We start from the raw sequence: 19,834 nt of genomic DNA, 5'->3' as shown, positions 1-19,834 counted from the left end.
TGTAGTGATAGACCGATACATCGGTAGGCCGATATTATCTGCGTTATTCGCGTTTTTTACGTGTATCGCATTGGCCGATGCGGGCTACTGCGTTCGCCGCTTGTTTTTTGCCAGCATTATTTACATCCACAAGCAGCTTCGTGTTGCTGGAGACGCCTTTTTTCAGTTCATGTTCCTTTTTTTTTTTTTTTAATTGAGGCTTGTAACATTTGTAATCATCATTGTGTAATTTTTATAATGTAAATTGACGGAGCAAAAGTAGTATCAGCTTCAAATATCGGTTTAAGAAAATCAGCAGTCCGTATCTGTCATCAGATGACAGACAAAATGACTGGAACCCATGCAGTACCTTGTTATGTCTTCAGACAGCTGGGCTGGGTCTGGTGGATAGAATTTCACATTGAAGGTGAAATCATAGTTGGCACCTTGATGAAGAAAAGGAAGGTGTGATAAAATAAATGTTAACATGTATTAGAAACATGAAACGAGAACAAGAGACCAGACGGTGTATTTATGGACATACTCCCGCTCACCTTGTACCTGCCTGCGGATCTCCTTGGTTAGGTCCATCCAAGTCTGATCATGAAAATAAAGGATGAAGAATGAGGTTTGATATCAAGTCATTTAACACTATAGTTCACAGGTTAATCTAACCATCAATGACATTTACATATGTCTCAATATATATATTGAATATTAGCTCACCTTCATGGTGGCTGTCTCCCAGATGACCAGACCATAGTAGTCTTTCTCCAGCAGGTTGAGGTGGTCACACACCCTCATGAACAGCTCCTGGCCTTTTGCATGTTTCTGACACACACATGTATACAGGGAGCAATTAATTAAAGGTTAAACAACTTGACATCACGTCCAAGACAATGTTAAGTAATGTGCTGAACATAACTGAGCAGATGGTGAGAACAGTGGAGAGAGGGAGCAGTTGCTTTCCCACAGAACTGTTTACCAGCTGTCAGGTTCAAACTGAAGCAGCTCCGCTGAGAAATGGACTGCTGAACAACAAGTCTTTCTTTCCAACTTAACATTAAACAATCTTTATCTGCTGGCTTTATGACAGTGGAGGTTTTCTGTTGAACCATTAAAGCTTGTTATTTGAGCTCCAGCGATGCCAGTGTAAATGCAGTCTTACCTTTTATAATGGCCAGTTGAGTCTATTATATATGAGTATTTTGATATAATTGGCACCTGCCCATACACCAAATGTGGGTAACTTTTTGATAGGTGAGTGAAACTGTCAATCTACCTGCCACGTTGGCGTGTAGCCAATAAGACAAAACAACACTGAGCAAGTGTTGTTGACCAATCAGATAGCCCATTGTTTGCTAAGCAAGCCCCGCCATTTTTTTTGACTTTCAAAATAAAAAATGAGAAGAAGAAGAAACATAAGAATTTCCTCTTTTGAGGACTCAGAGCCCTTAGTCTATGCTCTGTGCTGCAAAAAAGTTAACTTCAGGCCCTGTATAATACATCGCAATAGTCCATAATTGGAAGTATCAGAATGACAAGTCTGGTACGGACACTCGGATAATAGGATAACGTAGTGAGACCAGAATTTCGTTTAATTGTGAGTTGAGAGTCTAGTCATATTTAAAACTGTAGGTCGCCTTCTTTATGGAGTGGAGTGACTTGTTTACATTTCCAAAAAGCTGGTTACTCACAGGTGGACAGTGGACAAAGGTTACATAAATCAGCAATTGGGCATATCAGAACATGGGAGACTAGTTTGATGAATCTGTTCTTTAAACCATCAAGTCCTGTACTGCTGTTTATCTTTAAATCATTAATGGCATAATAGACTTCTAGTCGAGAAATGTGTCTAAATGACAAGGAACTGGAACCGGATGAAATATTGCTTGGGGTGCACATAGTCAAGTAAGATTCAGGTAGTAGTGATGAGCATACGATACGATCAAAAAATGGTGATTGAATGTTTGGGTTTAGTTACATATATTTGAATGCTGACACGTTTGGTAAACTGGTCCACAGTTATTCATTAGAGTAAATGCGAAATAACAAACTTCTTATTGGTCAGGCTCTGTCGTATCTTAAAGAGCTCATAGTACCATATTACCTGACTAGATCCCTGTGCTCTGAGAATGCAGGGCTACTTGTCGTTCCTAGAGTCTCCAAAAGCAGAATGGGAGACAGAGCCTTCAGCTACCAAGCTTCTCTCCTGTGGAACCAACTCCCAAGTGTTATTTGGGAGGCAGACACTGTCCCCTTATTTAAAAGTAAACTTAAAACTTTCCTTTTTGATAAAGCCTACAGCTAGGGCTTATGAGCCCTTAATGGTGCTGCTATAAAACTAGTCTGCTGGGGGATAATACTCTTCCTGATACTCTGAGCTTCTCTCCTCTCTATTTGTATCATTCATGTCCCATCAATGCATGTTACTAATTCGACTTCTTTTTTAAAGTCTTTGTGCTTTGTCGTCTCGCAGGTCTCTGCTGCCGTGGTCCTGCATGATGCTTCCTGCTGCTATTATTACTATTACTCATATAAAACATCATTAGTTTAATGAATTATAATATTCACAGACATAAAAACATTATCAGTTGTATTTCTAGTATTGCAGCTGTTATTGCTACTACTCTTATCAGTCACCACCATAACTATTATTATTCATATTTCTATCACCTTAACTGCCATTGTTTCTACAATTCATATCACCCTGGTATATAAACTGCCAACACTTGTTGTTTGGAATGTTTGGAACATCTGATTATTTTCTATTCTGATTTACTATGGTCTTTCAAATTAAATAAACACTACCGAAAGTAGGTCTGTTTTTTTGTTTTGTTTTTTAATATTATCCCTAACCTTTATTAAATAGCAGCAGCATATTACTCATCTTTAATAGAGGAGAATAAGAACAATCCTAGATTTCTTTTCAGCACTGTAGCCAGGCTGACAGAGAGCCACAGCTCTATTGAGCCATGTATTCCTATAACCCTCAGTAGTAACGACTTCATGACCTTCTTTAATGACAAAATTATAACTATTAGAGACAAAATCAACTAGCTTGGCACTATTTTTTCATCAAACCCAGGAACCTTACAAAAGGTACGACCTGATATATTCTTGGACTGCTTTTCTACAGTCGACCTTAACAAATTAACATCTACTATTTCAGCATCAAAACCTTCTACTTGTCTCCTAGACTCTATTCCAACTAGGTTACTTAAAGAAGTGTTAACTTTAATTAGCACTCCTGTATTAGATATGAATAACATGTCTTTATCAGCAGGTTATGTACCAGTCTTTTAAAGTAGCTGTAATTAAACCTCTTCTTAAAAAGCCCAGTCTTGATCCTGAGGTACTAGCCAACTATAGACCTATATCTAACCTTCCTTTTCTCTCTAAGATCCTCGAGAAATTAGTTGCCAATCAGTTGTGTGACTTTTTACATAATAATGAGTTATTTGAGGATTTCCAGTCAGGATTTAGAGCAAATCATAGCACTGAGACAGCACTGGTGAAAATTACTAACGACCTTCTAATAGCTTCAGACAAAGGACTTGTCTCTGTACTTGTCTTACTAGATCTTAGTGCTGCCTTCGACACTATTGACCATCACATCCTGCTACAGAGACTGGAGCATCTAATTGGCATTAAAGGAACCGCACTGAGCTGGTTTAAGTCATATTTATCAGATAGATCTCAGTTTGTACATGTTAATGACAAATCCTCCATGCACACTAAAGTTAGTCACGGAGTCCCACAGGGTTCTGTCCTTGGACCGATTCTTTTCACCTTATATATGCTTCCCTTAGGAAATATTATAAGGAAGCACTCCATAAATTTTCATTGTTATGCTGATGATACACAATTATATTTGTCGATCAAACCAGAAGAAACCCATCAGTTAGATAAACTTCAAATGTGCATTAAGGAAATAAAAAGCTGGATGACCTGCAATTTACTGATGTTAAACTCAGACAAAACTGAAGTTATTGTACTTGGCCCCAAAGGCCTCCGAAACTCAATAGCTAAAGACATTGTTACTCTGGATGATGTTGTGTTGTCGTCCAGCACCACAGTAAGGAATCTGGTAGTTATTTTTGATCAGGATATGTCCTTCGATTCTCACATAAAACTAACAACAAGGACTGCATATTTTCACCTGCGTAATATTGCAAAAATTAGGAACATTGTGTCTCAGAAAGATGCAGAGAAACTTGTTCATGCATTTGTTACTTCTAGGCTGGACTATTGCAATTCCTTATTATCAGGCTGCTCCAATAAGTCTGTTAAGAGTCTCCAGTTGGTCCAAAATGCTGCAGCTCGTGTACTGACTAAAACAAATAGAAGAGAACATATTTCTCCTGTATTAGCTTCTCTGCACTGGCTACCTGTAAAATCTAGAATAGAATTTAAAATCCTTCTCCTTACGTACAAAGCTCTTATTGGTCAGGCTCCGTCGTATCTTAAAGAGCTCATAGTACCGTATCACCCAACTAGATCTCTGCGCTCTGAGAATGCAGGGCTACTCGTCGTTCCTAGAGTCTCCAAAAGTAGAATGGGAGGCAGAGCCTTCAGCTACCAAGCTCCTCTCCTGTGGAACAAACTCCCAAATGTTATTCGGGAGGCAGACACTGTCCCCTTATTTAAAAGTAAACTTAAAACTTTCCTTTTTGATAAAGCTTACAGCTAGGGCTTACGATGAGACTTTATTCTGCTTAATTATGCTGCTATAGGCCTAGTCTGCCGGGGATAATACTTTTCCTGATACTCTGAGCTTCTCTCCTCTCTGTCTGTATCATTCATGTCCCATCAATGCATGTTACTGATTCAGCTTCTTCCCCGGAGCTGTTTGTGCTTTGTCGTCTCGCAGGTCTCTGCTGATCGTGGTGGTGCTTACTGCCGTGGTCCTACATGGCGCTTCCTGCTGCTATTGTCACTGTTACTCATATATACTATCACTAGTTTAATAAACTATAAAATTTGTAGCTGTACCGTAGCTGCTATTGCCACTACTCATCATTGATCATGTTTGCCACCATAATTATTATCATTTTCATATTCTGTCACCTTAGCTGTGCTTGTTTCTACTATTCTGTTGTATTAACTGCCTTAACATATACGTTATATTCACATTACTATAAATATTATAGTTACTGTTAGGCTTTGCTTGCATCTCTGGAAGTGTGTCTGTCTGTCTCTCTCTGTCCATCTGTGTGTCTTTTCTCTCTTTCTCTCTCCTTTTCTTCCTCCCCAACCGGTCAAGACAGATGGCCGTCCTCCACAGAGCTGGGTCTGTCTGACGTTCCTGCCTGTTATAGGGAAGGTTTTCGTTGCCACTGTACTCTACAGAGGAATTGTTGGGTCTATGTAAATCATAAATAAGTCATTGAGTGTGGTCTTTACCTACTCTGTAAAGTGTCCTGAGAGAACTTTTGTTATGATTCGACACTATAAATAAAATTGAATTGAAATTGAATTAAATAGTACAAATGAAGAGTGACGGTGAAAAGGGGGAAGAGAGGACAACATGCAGCAAAGAGCTGGACTCGAATCCCCTGAAGCAGCAGTAAGAAAACATCCTAGAGTACATGCTCTACCAGGTGGGCTAAGGTATAATTTTCCATCAAAATCCAGGATGGCTTGGGCTGGTCAACACACGTCTGGCTTTTCACAAAGAAAAACCCACTCATGTTATGTGGGTGTCGATAGGTGTGTGTGACAAGAGGTGGGGATTCTGTGTGGTATGGCTCAGCTTCTTCACTATTGGTTTGATAAACTGCCTTATGTTGCAGGAACTCTGGGAAGTGACCACAGAAGTACGATGCTATTAGCATTCAGTTCAGTTCTCCTAGTAGTTGGCATTTATTGTGAGTGAACAAGAGCAAGCATGTTAGCTTGCTCGTCATGTAAGCTTTTTCCAACTACAATTTTAATCACTGTTTATCTATATTAAAGAAGTCCTCTCTGAATTCTCTAGACCCATCTCTAAGATACCATTTTGTCCAGTCTAGTTTAAACCCTCTAAACAGCACTGAGACTGTGCTGGTTAACGTTATCAATGACTCAGTGCTTGCTGCTGATACAGGTCTGTACCCTATATGAATTCTCCTTGACCTCTGCCTAGCCTTGAAACAGCAGGCCACATTGTCTTATCAGTTGTCTGAAAAATGATGTTGGCACCACTAATATGGCTCTGGATTGGTTCATCTCTTATGCATCCAATAGGTGAACCTCTTTTATGCTTGAAGATGCCTTGTGCACCTCTTTTTGTGCAGTCCCTTCTGGCTTTTACAGAACCACAGGTAAAGTTAACCAAGTTACAAAGTCACATTCTCTTACTTAGCTCTATCTACCCATGTAGAGAGTTGAGGTTTATCTGTCTAGATAATGAGATATCCTTCTCAATACAAATTATAATTTGTCCCTTTTAGTCTGTCTCCAGCTGGTGATTTTGATTATCTAGAGTAACATTGAAATTGTCTCTGAAAAAAAAGTGGGTTTTTTTTCTCATTTTTTTTCACACCGATTCATTTGTATTGCTAGATTGATAGTTTTGTGTCATTTACGTGTTTATTTGTAATTTAGGTGAACCATCTTTTTTTAAACTGAAAACTAAAAGAATGGCAAATGTGAGGCTTTCACACCTCTTTAAAGTCTATCTGGACTTGGATTTAAAATCCTTTACCCCACTAAACCGAAGAAAAAAAACGTGAAAAAGACATGTATCTCAATTGAGCTATTTTATGTGATTTATCAAAAAGCAAAGGGGTAAGAGTTTTGGGTTCCAGCTTCTCCAGTTTGAGGTGTTACCGTTTTTCTTTATTGATTATAATCAGAAACTGCTTTTTAACTGTTGATCTAACAAAATGAGAAAGTCAAAGACAAAACCTTGGGCTCTAGGAATGGCAATACAGTTGCCATTTGCCAGTGTTGTGCATGAACGCATTCACTGAGCGATAGTTCATGAACTCTTCAGGCTGGGACTGTCGCGTGCATTTATGAAGCGCATGCATCAAATACCTGTGCTTGTCTGGTGGGAGATGAGACCCCTGTAGACTCAACAACACCCTTTTCTAGGTATACTGCCTACTGAGCCTTTAAGTTACTTTATTCTCAGAATCAGCTGTTACATTTGATTTTAATATCAAGTTAAAGCCAGTGCACAATTGTTATTTTAATAACAAATGAATAAATGAATAACAATCCAGTACATTTGTATCAATGTGTTAATGTGTAGCATTTAGTTTTAAAAAGTTAGGGTAGTAATGTTAAAGTGAAGCCTGATGCCTTTAGTCTCTTCCACATGGTGAGGTGTACAGTTTATTAATTCAACAATGGTATCAGATTGGTATCGGGTATTGATCGATATGAAAAGCCCTGTTATCGGGTTTCGTTATCAAGACTAAAAAAAGTTGGATCAGTGCATCCCTAGCCCTGATACTTTCAATGGAAGCCTGTGGCTGTATATGAAATTGAAATTCTTTTCCTTTTTGTGTGTACTTATGTATGAACGAATACAAATTAAGAATGCTCTTACATCCAGCTCACACTCATAGAGAGTGTCATCCAGCAGGGTGACTTTGATCTGCATGGTCTTGGGTCGACGTGGAGCTCTGGGAGCTTTGGCCTCCTCCTCTGTTGTCTTCTCCTCCTCCTCTCTCTTACTGCCTCCTTCAGGGCCAGACTCCTTCTCCTTCTCCTTCCGATTCTCTGTCTCCTTCTCCTCCTGGTCCTCCTTCTCCTTCTCCTTCTCCAGGGTAGCCTCCTCACCTTTCTCCTTGTCGTTCTCTATGTCCTTTTCACCCACCTCCTCCTCAGCTGCTTTCTTCTCTACCTGGATACCCTGACAAAGACACTTTAATTATAGCGCAGTCTACACTCTCTTAATAATGTGTCTTTGTGACAAATTTAATCTTGACTATAGGCAGTTTTACCACAAAATATATCAATGTGTTTCAATCAAGTTAAACTGCCATATGTGCATACAGCATGTGTTCCTCAATGATAAATATCATATTATATTAACCTTTGTGTGGTCTTCGACTCTAGGAGCCTCTGGTACCCCTGGGGTCAAATGGACCATATTTAGGGTTTTAAAAATTAAGACAACATCTAAAATTAGAGAACAAATTATAAATACTTAATTTATTCTGAAATACTGTTATTTTTATTGTTCATAATTTGATAGAATATTCACTGTGGCTAAACAACTGCTGTACTGGCATGCATTTTAAATAACCAAGGCACTTCAACAAAAACCTTTATTTTGTGAAAAAAACAGTGAGCAAAAAGAGTCAGTATGTGTGTCAGAAGAGAAGATTTAAATGATGTTTTCTTAGGCCATTCTCAGCACATGACATAACAATTTTCTCACACTGCTCTGCTTTGATCTTGGTCCATTCTCCTTGCAGTCTCATAAAATAATGTTTCCATCAGACACAAATAAACTGAACTTCCTCTCATCACTGAAGTCATTCTGGACCAGTTCTCCTCTGTCCTCACAACATGCTCATCAGCGAAGGCAAGTCTAGCCTTTTTATTCTCAAAGCAATTTCAGTCAAAAAACAACTGGACTGGTTGTTTGTCTAGGAAGACGTTTCACCTCTCATCCAAGAGGCTTCATCAGTTCATGTACGCATCTGACCAGGCTGGGACTGGTCCAACTAACTGGTGTGGCGATCCAGGTATTTAACCTCTCACAAGGCCGATGATGTCACTGAAACCCTTTGTGCTCCAAAAGCCCACGCCCGTCGTTAGGGTGACAGTCGTTGGTGGGCAGTTAGTTTCGACTTTGTTAGTGCTCTATTGAGTCTGAACGACAGTCGTTGGGGTCACACGGGCCATGTGTGAACAGTTGTCCTTTGAGGTTAGATTGTTGAATCTCCTGGGAAGGGATGAAAGGGCAGCATTGTAAATTGGAGATAAGTGGTGTCTCAGACCTCCTCCTCTGTTTAGCGATGGTTTTTCCACTTTTACATAGATAGCTTCTTTTACTCCTCTTTCAAACCATCTGTCCTCTCTGTCCAAGATTTGGACATTGCTGTCATCAAAGGAGTGGGCTTTCTCCTTGAGGTGTAAGTGGACAGCGGAGTCCAGGCCTGAGGAGTTAGCTCTCCTGTGTTGGGCCATGCGTTTATGCAGTGGTTGTTTTGTTTCTCCAATGTAAAGATCTTTGCATTCCTCGTTGCATTGGACAGCATAAACCAGGTTGCTTTTGTGGGTGTGTGGTGTTCTGTCCTTGGGATGTACTAGTCTCTGTCTGAGTGTGTTACCGGGTTTGAAATACACAGGGATGCAGTGTTTGTTGAAGATCCTCCTGAGTTTCTCAGATACCCCAGCCACATATGGGATGACTATGTTGTTTTTTCCTGTTATCTTTTTCTTTCTCAACCAATTTGGTTTTCTTTCTGGAGGCAGCTGCCGTTTTAACAAAGTCTATGCTGCAGTGTTCTGATAACGCCAAGCTTGTGTTCCAAAGGGTGGTGAGAGTCGAAAAGTAGATATTGATCCGTGTGAGTGGGTTTTCTGTATACCCCTATGTGGAGGCTCCTGTCATTCTCCATATGGACGTCACAGTCCAAGAAGGGCAAGCTGTTGTCCTTAACTTCCTCTCTGGTGAACTTGATGTTTCTGTCCACTGAGTTGATATGTTCAGTAAAAGTTTGCACCTCTTCGGATCTAACCTCAAAGGACAACTGTTCACACATGGCCTGTGTGACCCCAACGACTGTCGTTCAGACTCAATAGAGCACTAACGAAGTCGAAACTAACTGCCCACCAACGACTGTCACCCTAACGACGGGTGTGGGCTTTTGGAGCACAAAGGGTTTCAGTGACATCATCGGCCTTGTGAGAGGTTAAATACCTGGATCTCCACACCAGTTAGTTGGACCAGTCCCAGCCTGGTCAGATGCGTACATGAACTGATGAAGCCTCTTGGATGTGAAACGTCCTCCTGGACAAACAACCAGTCCAGTTGTTTTTTGACTGAAATTGCTTTGAGGATAACGATGACCTGGACGAATGAGAACATTCACAGGCTTATTGCACAAGAATTTGGGTCGGCAACCCTGAAAACGGTGCGGGAACATGAAAGGTTGGCTCCGAAAATTGCAGATTACAGAAACCACCTACGGTTCAGTCTGAGATGCAAACAACAAAGGCTTACACCAACTAGCCTATGTTTGAATTCCACTATGAGAGGGCATAGAGTGGAGAAAATCATAGAAAAGGCTCAAAACCAACTCCTCTGTGAGCGAATAAGGCAGGTCAATTTCACCATTGAAGGGCTTAAAGAGAAAGCGGACCTCTCACTCCGCAAACTGACTCTGTCTCTATCATGGAAAGAGTTGTGGATTTCACCCAAAAAGCCCAACTATCTCAGCACAACAAGAGCAAAGAGAGACAAACCAAGAAATTTCACAATTTGCAATCCTGGGATACTGGCAAAAACACAGAAATACTCACTTGGAGGCAAAAAACAGACTTTCCAGCACAGGAAGAAACACAAAACAGATGGGTTAAGAATTTGTCGGACAGAGATCTTTCCCACCCAGAGAAGGAGGTCTTAGCCAAGGGCTTGAACTTTGCCATGACACAAAAAGAGGTACCCGTTGTGGAGTTGATTGCGGCTACAGAATCGGCTATAAAGAAAAACAACCTTAATGGAACTGAGGCTGAACAGCTAAGGTTGAAAGTGTCAGCAGCGTTGTCCCAGGCTAAGGTCCCCCCATCCAACCTCCCCATTGAGGAGAGAAAAGCAGTAACGGCACTGAGCAAAGACCACAGCATCAATATCCTTCCTGCAGACAAGGGTAGATGCACAGTTGTTCTCAATACAACCGATTATCCGGCAAAGATCTCTGCATTACTCAGTGACTCTAACACTTATGTAACTCTGAAAAGAGACCCTACCAGCGGTTACAAAAAGAAGGTGATAGAATGTCTACAGCAACTACAAAAAGAAGGAGTCATTAGCAAACCACAGTATTACAGGCTTTACCCCCAGGACTCAACCCCCTGCTTATATGGACTCCCAAAAATCCATAAAGAAGGGACCCCGCTCAGGCCCATTGTCAGCAGCATAAACTTGGTCACTTATAACATTGCCAAGCATGTTGCCAATATTCTGGCACCACTGGTGGGAAACACCCCACGCCACATCCAAAACTCCATAGACTTTGTGAACAAAGTCCGAGACCTAAAAATGGACCCAGATGAAACCATGGTGTCCTACGATGTGACTTCCTTGTTCACCTGTATTCCAACCATGGAGGCTTTGGCCACTGTAAGAGAGCGGCTCACACAGGACAATTCCTTACAAAACCGAACAAATCTCGAACCAGACCACATTTGCCAACTTCTGGATTTGTGCCTGAATACCACATATTTCCAGTTCAATGGCATTTTTTACAGACAGAAACACGGCTGTGCCATGGGTTCACCAGTATCCCCTATTGTTGCAAATCTGTACATGGAGGAGGTAGAGGACAAGGCGTTGAACTCCTTCAAAGGAGTGACCCCAAGCCATTGGTTCAGATATGTGGACGACACATGGGTTAAGATCAAATCCGAAGAGGTGCAAACTTTTACTGAACATATCAACTCAGTGGACAGAAACATCAAGTTCACCAGAAAGGAAGTTAAGGACAACAGCTTGCCCTTCTTGGACTGTGACGTCCATATGGAGAATGACAGGAGCCTCCACATAGGGGTATACAGAAAACCCACTCACACGGATCAATATCTACTTTTCGACTCTCACCACCCTTTGGAACACAAGCTTGGCGTTATCAGAACACTGCAGCATAGAGCTGATAACGTACCCACTAGCTCAAAGGCTCAAGGGGAAGAACGCAAACACCTGAGAGGCGCCCTCACAACTTGTGGCTACCCCAGCTGGACCTTTGTTAAAACGGCAGCTGCCTCCAGAAAGAAAACCAAATTGGTTGAGAAAGAAAAAGATAACAGGAGAAACAACATAGTCATCCCATATGTGGCTGGGGTATCTGAGAAACTCAGGAGGATCTTCAACAAACACTGCATCCCTGTGTATTTCAAACCCGGTAACACACTCAGACAGAGACTAGTACATCCCAAGGACAGAACACCACACACCCACAAAAGCAACCTGGTTTATGCTGTCCAATGCAACGAGGAATGCAAAGATCTTTACATTGGAGAAACAAAACAACCACTGCATAAACGCATGGCCCAACACAGGAGAGCTAACTCCTCAGGCCTGGACTCCGCTGTCCACTTACACCTCAAGGAGAAAGCCCACTCCTTTGATGACAGCAATGTCCAAATCTTGGACAGAGAGGACAGATGGTTTGAAAGAGGAGTAAAAGAAGCTATCTATGTAAAAGTGGAAGAACCATCGCTAAACAGAGGAGGAGGTCTGAGACACCACTTATCTCCAATTTACAATGCTGCCCTTTCATCCCTTCCCAGGAGATTCAACAATCTAACCTCAAAGGACAACTGTTCACACATGGCCCGTGTGACCCCAACGACTGTCGTTCAGACTCAATAGAGCACTAACGAAGTCGAAACTAACTGCCCACCAACGACTGTCACCCTAACGACGGGCTTGGGCTTTTGGAGCACAAAGGGTTTCAGTGACATCATCGGCCTTGTGAGAGGTTAAATACCTGGATCTCCACACCAGTTAGTTGGACCAGTCCCAGCCTGGTCATATGCTTACATGAACTGATGAAGCCTCTTGGATGAGAGGTGAAACGTCTTCCTAGACAAACAACCAGTCCAGTTGTTTTTTGACTGAAATTGCTTTGAGGATAACGATGACCTGGACGAATGAGAACATTCACAGGCTTAGCCTTTTTATTATTTCTGCTGATGAGAGGTTTGGTCACTGCAGAGTGGGCTCAGTCTAAATTGTTTTAAACGACAGGCCGACGAGTGTGCAGAGACAGATCCTTGTCCTGTTCAGAACTGAACTAATGAGAAACACCAGCTGCAGTGTTAAACGGATTCCCCATTGAGAGTCTTCTCATAATCCTTTCCACTCGTGCACTTGTTTTACGTGGATGACCGGCCTTTTTGAGGGACTTAAATTAATCTGTGTCCAGTTTCAGTCTTCTTGAAATCACAGATTGTGAACGCCCAACCTCTCTCTGATGGCTGAGAGGGTCATCCCTTTGGCCTTCATCTGGACAACCTGCTGTCTCAGGGTTTCAGTCACCTTAGAGCAGCATTGGTATCTTGCAAAGTAACCAGGAGACCTGCAGATAAATAGGGTGTGTCCAACAATGAAGTCAATTGTCACCAGGTGCAGATTAACACCAATAACTGGGAGGGATCTGAGAGTGTTTTCTAATTTTGATCACTGTTTTTTCACAAAATAAAGGCTTTTGTTGTGTGCCTTGGTTATTTAAAAAACACGTTAGTACAGCAGTGGTATAGACACAGATGATATTCTATCGAATTCTGGACAGTAAAAAATAACAATATTTCAGAATAAATCAATAATTAATACATTGTTCTCTAATTTTGATCTCCACTTATATGTTTAATGATTGCAATCAGTCTCTAAAACACAATTAACAATGGAAGCGTGATTCATTTTTTGTGACACATGGCAGAGGGTAAAGAGTGGGGGACAGTGTGTGTGTGTGTGTGTGTGTGTGTGTGTGTGTGTGTGTGTGTGTGTGTGTGTGTGTGTGTGTGTGTGTGTGTGTGTGTGTGTGTGTGTGTGTGTGTGTGTGTGTGTTTAAGTCTTAAAAAATATAATTGCTGAAGTTGAAGTTTGGTCAAAGTCTGGTGCTGGGACTGTGTGTCACTCACACAGATCAGGGGGCAGATCAATGTTCACTTTTAAATCACCAGAGCTGTTCCAGTCTCTTAATATGTGACAGGGAGTATGATGCTTCATTTTATTGCAATTTCATTTGCTGTTCCCACAGACCCAGTAGAGACAACTTCTTCATTTTACGGACCTAGTTACAGTGCAGTCAGATTGACATCCATCTCAAAAGCTTCATGATAAAATTTACACCGTGGCTAGGCTGGAGTGGGAAAAAATATTGATATGGCAAAGTTTTGTAGTACTACATTACTACTATATATGTATTATACTACATTATGGATACACTGGCAGACACAGATACACAGTATGCATGCTGACCTGAACCTCAGCACTGCTCACTGAGTGCTGGTCCAGGGCGACCTCTCCCTCTGTCCTCAGTTCAGGTTCAGGGTCAGCGATGGGTGCTTTAGCTTCTTCCTCTTCCTTGTCGTCCTTCTCTCCCGCCTCACTCTCGCACTGTGAGCGTCTCTTCAGGAAGGAGGAGAAGAGGCGGGAGAGGCCGCGGCCGGCAGAGTTGCGGTTGCGAGGCCGGAGCTGCTCCTCCTCCGGTGAGGGCGGCCTGGCGTCCTGGCCGGCTTCCTCCTGCTGCCTCGGCTTCTTCTGGTGACTCTCCGCCTCGTCTGTTGTCATTGCAACAGCTGTAGAGATAGAGGGACAAAATCAAATACAAACAGCCCTGTACATGTGCTAATCCAGATCAGAGAAGCCAAGAAATGCTCCAAAATTGTCTACAACATATATGATACCTTTGGATATCATCAAGATATCAGAGACCTGGTACAATGGTTACCAAAGACGGAAAAGAGAAAGACCTGGGGGACTGCCTCCAATACCCAGGATGCTGCTGGCAAACATGCAATCTATCAGCGACAAGACGGATGAGCTCTGTTGCCGGGTCAGTGTTGAGCAAGACCTGGGAAGTTGCTTTGTGTTCTGTTTTACAGAGACATGGTTAACATTGGACTATCAGTGTCTATCAGACTATCAGTGACAGTGCCATACCCTTGGACGGCTTCTCTGTATTTCGTTAAGACTGGGCCAAGGACATGACTGGCAAGTCGAAAGGAGGTGGAGTTTGCTTTCTGGTGAACAACTTGCAGTGTACTGACACGGAAGTGATCATCGAACATCGTACCATCAAATGCCAGCCATTTTACTCACCACAAGATTTCCCATCAGGCCTACTCACTGTGGTATACATCCCAAGCCAACGCCAAGGAAGCAATGGAGGAGCTCTGCAGCGCTGTCAACAGGTGCGAGAGGCTGCACCCACAAGCCCTCTCTATTGCTGCCGTTGACTTCAACCACTGCAATCTAAAGTCAGTGCTGCCAAAATACTACCAACACATCAGCTGTGTCACTAAAGACAACAAAACTCACTAGAGGCAACAAAACTCTCGACTACTTCTATTGAATTATCAAGGGAGTTTATAAATCTGTGCCCCGGCCTCATTTCGGAGATCATTCTTCCGTACTGCTGCTCCCTATGTAGAAGCAGGAGATTGTGAGGACAGTACAGCAATGGACTGCTGAAGGTGAGCTAATCTTGGAAGACTGGTCAGTTTTTAGTGATTCTGCTACCTTATACGAGTACACCGAGGCAGTTACTGACTATATTAAATTCTGTGTGGACAGCTGTATTCCCACGCTCTCATTTCGCATTTACCCTAATGAAAAACCATGGGTAAACAGGGAGGTACACACGAAATTGCATGAGAGAACAGTGGTTTTTAAATCTGGAGACGATGTGCGTTACAAGAGTGATACGAGCTTAGGAATGCAATCAAATCTGCTACAAAACAACACAGGGACAAGATAGAGCGATACTGTTCTGAATGAGACTCCAGGCACATTTGTAAGGCCTACAAGCGGTCACTAGCTACAAGGCTAGACCTATTGGCGTCACAACAACCTCTGCTTTCTTCCCAGACGACTTTTTTTATGCTTGTTTTGAATGTGCTGCTGAGACTCTGTCTCTGAGACCATCTCCAACTGGCGATGTGCACGTCGACATACCTCCTAATGGGATCACACACAGACACATCATCTCCAAATGGGGATGTGTTCGGCAGGTAAGCACATCAGGTCTCAGTCACTGACGCATGTAAACTTTTAAATCTGTGCAAATAGGAAAGGCTGCTGGGCCTGATAACATCACTCCATGTGTCTTAAGGACATGTTGTAGCCAACTTGCTTCTGTTTTCACTAACATTTTTAACCGGTCACTCTCTCTTTGTGTGGTTCAGAATTGTTTTTAAAAAAAAACTATCATAATTCCTGTGCCTAAGAAAACGTCTGTCATCTGTATGAACTATTTGGGTCCTGTAGCATTGACTTCTGTAATAATGTAGTGTTTTGAACGGCTTGTGAAGGCATATATCAACAACATCATACGTGTGTCCACTGATCTGCTAAAATTTGCAAACAGATCAAATAGGGCTGTATCCTTGGCTCCGCATACTGTGCTCCGACATCTAGAGGGCAGGGATACATAAGTCAGGATGCTATTTGTTGATTATAGCAGTGCCTTCAATACCATCAGACCTTTCATTCTAATACCTCAGCTAAGCTACCTAAGCCCAGACCTGGGCCTCTGTAATTCCATCTGTAGGTGGATACAGGGTTTCCTAACATGCTGCCCCCAGACACTTAGAGTTGGTACTACATACTCAGCCTCTATAGCGTTACACTTGTGTACACTTATGACTCTATTGTAAAAACATCCCACTAACAGTATTGTGAAGTTTGCAGACGGTTCTAAAACAAAGAAGGTCATCATAGATTTCAGAGGGAACAAACCCACACATACATCTGTCTATATAAACAACTCTCCAGTTGAAATTGTCAACACCTTGAAGTTCCCAGGCATCCGCATTTCAGACTCCCTCTTTCATTTCAGAGGTGTCTCAAGAAATATGATAAGTCTCTTAACATTCTACAGAACTTTTACCGCTGTACAATTGAGGGTATATTATTATTCAAACATTTACTGGAAACACAGCACCAAGAAGGCACTAGGTTTTATGCAGGATTCTAGCCAAGCATCTGGCGCTGTAGGAGACTGCTGCCTCTCCAGTGGCTCTCCGGTTTTTAGCTGTTTTACCCTATTTTAACCTCTTTCTTTCTACTTTTTTACTTTTCTTGTGAAGAGATTCTGTGTTTTTTTATATTATATTTCTAACTTTAAAATGCAACCAAGAGCCATTTTTTTCAATTACTCAAGAGAGGAACTGCTGGCTCTACTCACAAAGGGACTAGCTGGGATACGACACTCTGTCCCAGCGGCAAAGCTAAAGGCCAAGTGAGCAGAGAATCAGAGGCGCTACAAGCCATCGATTCCCTCCTTAATCATGGGGAATGTGAACTTGCAGTAGAACAAGATCAACGAGCTGTCCGCTCTGAACAACCAGCGGATCTTACTGTGAGAGCAGCTTGTTCATCTTTACGGAGACATGGCTAAACCATCTCATACCGGATACTAACGTGGACCTGCCAGGATTCACTGCCATGAAAGCCAACAGAGACACAGAAGCGACTGGAACAAGCAAAGTTGGGGGACTCATCATGTATGCGAACAACCGCTGGTATAACCCAGGACATATCTCAGTAAAGAGAGTCTCATGTTGCCGGGACCTCAAGCTGCTAGCTGTTAGCCTACGGCCATATTATCTGCGGAGGGAGTTCAGTCACGTGATCACCGCCTGTGTTTATATCCCTCAGAGAGCAGACACAGCCACTGCCTGTGACAAGATCCACTCAGTCACTGCAAGGCTGCAGACACAGCATCCTGAGGCATTTATGATCATCTCTGGGGTCTTTAATCATGCAACTTTTGGATTCTACCTTGGCCCCTAGTTCACCTACAGCCACTTTATACCCCCCTGGTCCAAAAACAGCCGGTGACAACTCGCACCATCAGGAGGTGGTCCCCAGAGATTGAAAGTGCCCTGAGAGACTGTTACAACACCACAGTCTGGAATGTGCTGATCAACCCGCACAGTGATGACAAAGAGGGCATGACACATTGTCTGAAGAGGTACATGAACTTATGTGCAGACGTGGTCTCCCCTGTCAAAACTATCCACTGTTACCCTAATAACAAGCCATGGGTGATGCGGGAAGTTAAGGCTGTCCTCAATAAGAAGAAGGCTGCCTTCAGGAGCAGGGACAAGGAGGCCATGAAGGCAGCACAGCCAGAGGTGAAACACTGTGTGAGGGAAGCTAAGGACAGCTACAGGAGAAAGGTGGAGCAGAAGCTGTGGGAGAACAACATGAGGGAGGTCTGGGAAGGTGTGAGGAAAATCACAGGTCAAAACACAAAGAACAGAGCAACAGGGGGGACAATGGAGAGGGCGAATGTGCTGAATGACTTCTTCAACGGGTTTAACATGCCCCCCCAAATACTTGAATCCCTTGTCAGCTGTTTTAAAGGGAAGTATGAATTGTGGAAGTGATTACTCCATGTTATTGACAAAAAAATAGCTCACTTTCTGAATATTCAATTTATACCCCGATAAGCCCCCAAACTGATCCAGAATTGATAAAACTGGCGGGAGGGACGATGTGGGGTTTGAAATGAGTGATGCCTTCAAACTCATTCTGGTTTCTAAGCCAGATGGCGAATGGCTTGATGGCTATGTTGAACAATAACGGTGAAAGCGGACAGCCCTGCCGGGTCCCACGTTTAAGTGGGAAATGTGCTGAATGGACATCATTACTATTTACAGAGGCAGAGGGGGTTACATACAGAAGCTCAACCCAAGAAATAAAATGAGAATCAAAGCCAAATATATAAAACAGAAAGCCCCACTCGACCCTCACATCACCACAGACCAGGTCAGAGGACAGCTGAGGAAGCTTCGGCCTAGGAAAGTAGCAGGCCTGGATAAAGTGTGTCTGAGACTACTGAAGACCTGCGCTGCAGAACTGGACCAGTACAACGGATCTTCAACCTTAGCCTGCAGCTAGGGAGAGTGCCTACTCTCTTGAAGACATCCTGCATTGTTCCTGTTCCCAGGAAGAACAGGCCCAGCGAGCTGAATGGCCTCCGACTGGTGGCACTCACTTCACACCTGATGAAGATGTTGGAGCGGCTCTTCCTCAGCCTCCTCAGACCTGGCGGGAGGGACGATGTGGGGTTTGAAATGAGTGATGCCTTCAAACTCATTCTGGTTTCTAAGCCAGATGGCTAATGGCTTGATGGCTATGTTGAACAATAAGGGTGAAAGCGGACAGCCCTGCCGGGTCCCACGTTTAAGTGGGAAATGTGCTGAATGGACATCATTAGTATTTACAGAGGCAGAGGGGGTTACATACAGAAGCTCAACCCAAGAAATAAAATGAGAATCAAAGCCAAATATGAAAAACAGAAAGCCCCACTCCACCCTGTCGAAGGCTTTCTCTGCATCTTGCACCACTACGACCTCAAGAGTATCCGACCCAGGTGAGAATATGATGTTGAGTAGCCTTCTGGTGTTGAAGAATGGGTGTCTCCCTAATGTGAGGCCTGTCTGGTTCAGTGAAATTGTCGATAACATCGCACTTTGGAGGCAGAGGGTGAGGACCTTAGCAAGGATCTTACAAAACTGTGTTTAAATGTGAGACCGGTCTGTAGCTGCCACATGAGGTAATATCCCTGTCTTTCTTCAGGAGCAATGAAATAGATGCCTCATACAAGGCCGCTGGCTGTCAGTATCAAGGAATACATTTGTTGGCTCAAACAGGACCCTTGTGTGAATGATGATAGCTGCCCTTCTAACTCTATCTGTAAATATGGAATGGAATAAGTGACTCATCCATGCCCTCTTAATACGTGAGGTTTCAGCTGATTTAAGATGTGTTTCCTGCAGAAACATCACATCCCCCTTAAGGTGCTGTAACTGTGTCAGGACCTTACCAATTTCGATCGCATTGTTCATTCCCTTAGTATTCCAGGAGATCAGACACACTCATGAGTTAGAATGGCACTGCGTGATCTGAAGTATTCTGTAGTAGTGGAGGAAGAGAGTGGGGAGAAATGGTAAA

At 42.8% G+C, this 19,834-nt stretch overlaps 1 protein-coding gene across 1 annotated transcript in view; it reads right to left on the bottom strand.

The window, feature by feature from the left end:
- The window catches only part of epb41a (erythrocyte membrane protein band 4.1a), a gene marked incomplete at its 5' end in the record, with an annotated part of 75,236 nt that extends 60,796 nt beyond the window's left edge, over positions 1 to 14,440 (bottom strand). The window contains 5 exons of the mRNA XM_083925815.1: positions 350 to 425; positions 534 to 576; positions 706 to 810; positions 7,520 to 7,825; positions 14,129 to 14,440. Coding sequence (XP_083781941.1) covers positions 350 to 425; positions 534 to 576; positions 706 to 810; positions 7,520 to 7,825; positions 14,129 to 14,440 — 842 coding nt within the window. The remainder of the gene's footprint in view (positions 1 to 349; positions 426 to 533; positions 577 to 705; positions 811 to 7,519; positions 7,826 to 14,128) is intronic.
- Positions 14,441 to 19,834: the final 5,394 nt, after the last annotated feature.

Source organism: Echiichthys vipera (assembly GCF_963691815.1).
Source record: "Echiichthys vipera genome assembly, chromosome: 13".
Taxonomy (NCBI): Eukaryota; Metazoa; Chordata; class Actinopteri; order Perciformes; family Trachinidae; genus Echiichthys; species Echiichthys vipera.
This window is presented reverse-complemented; position numbering and strand designations above follow the sequence as displayed.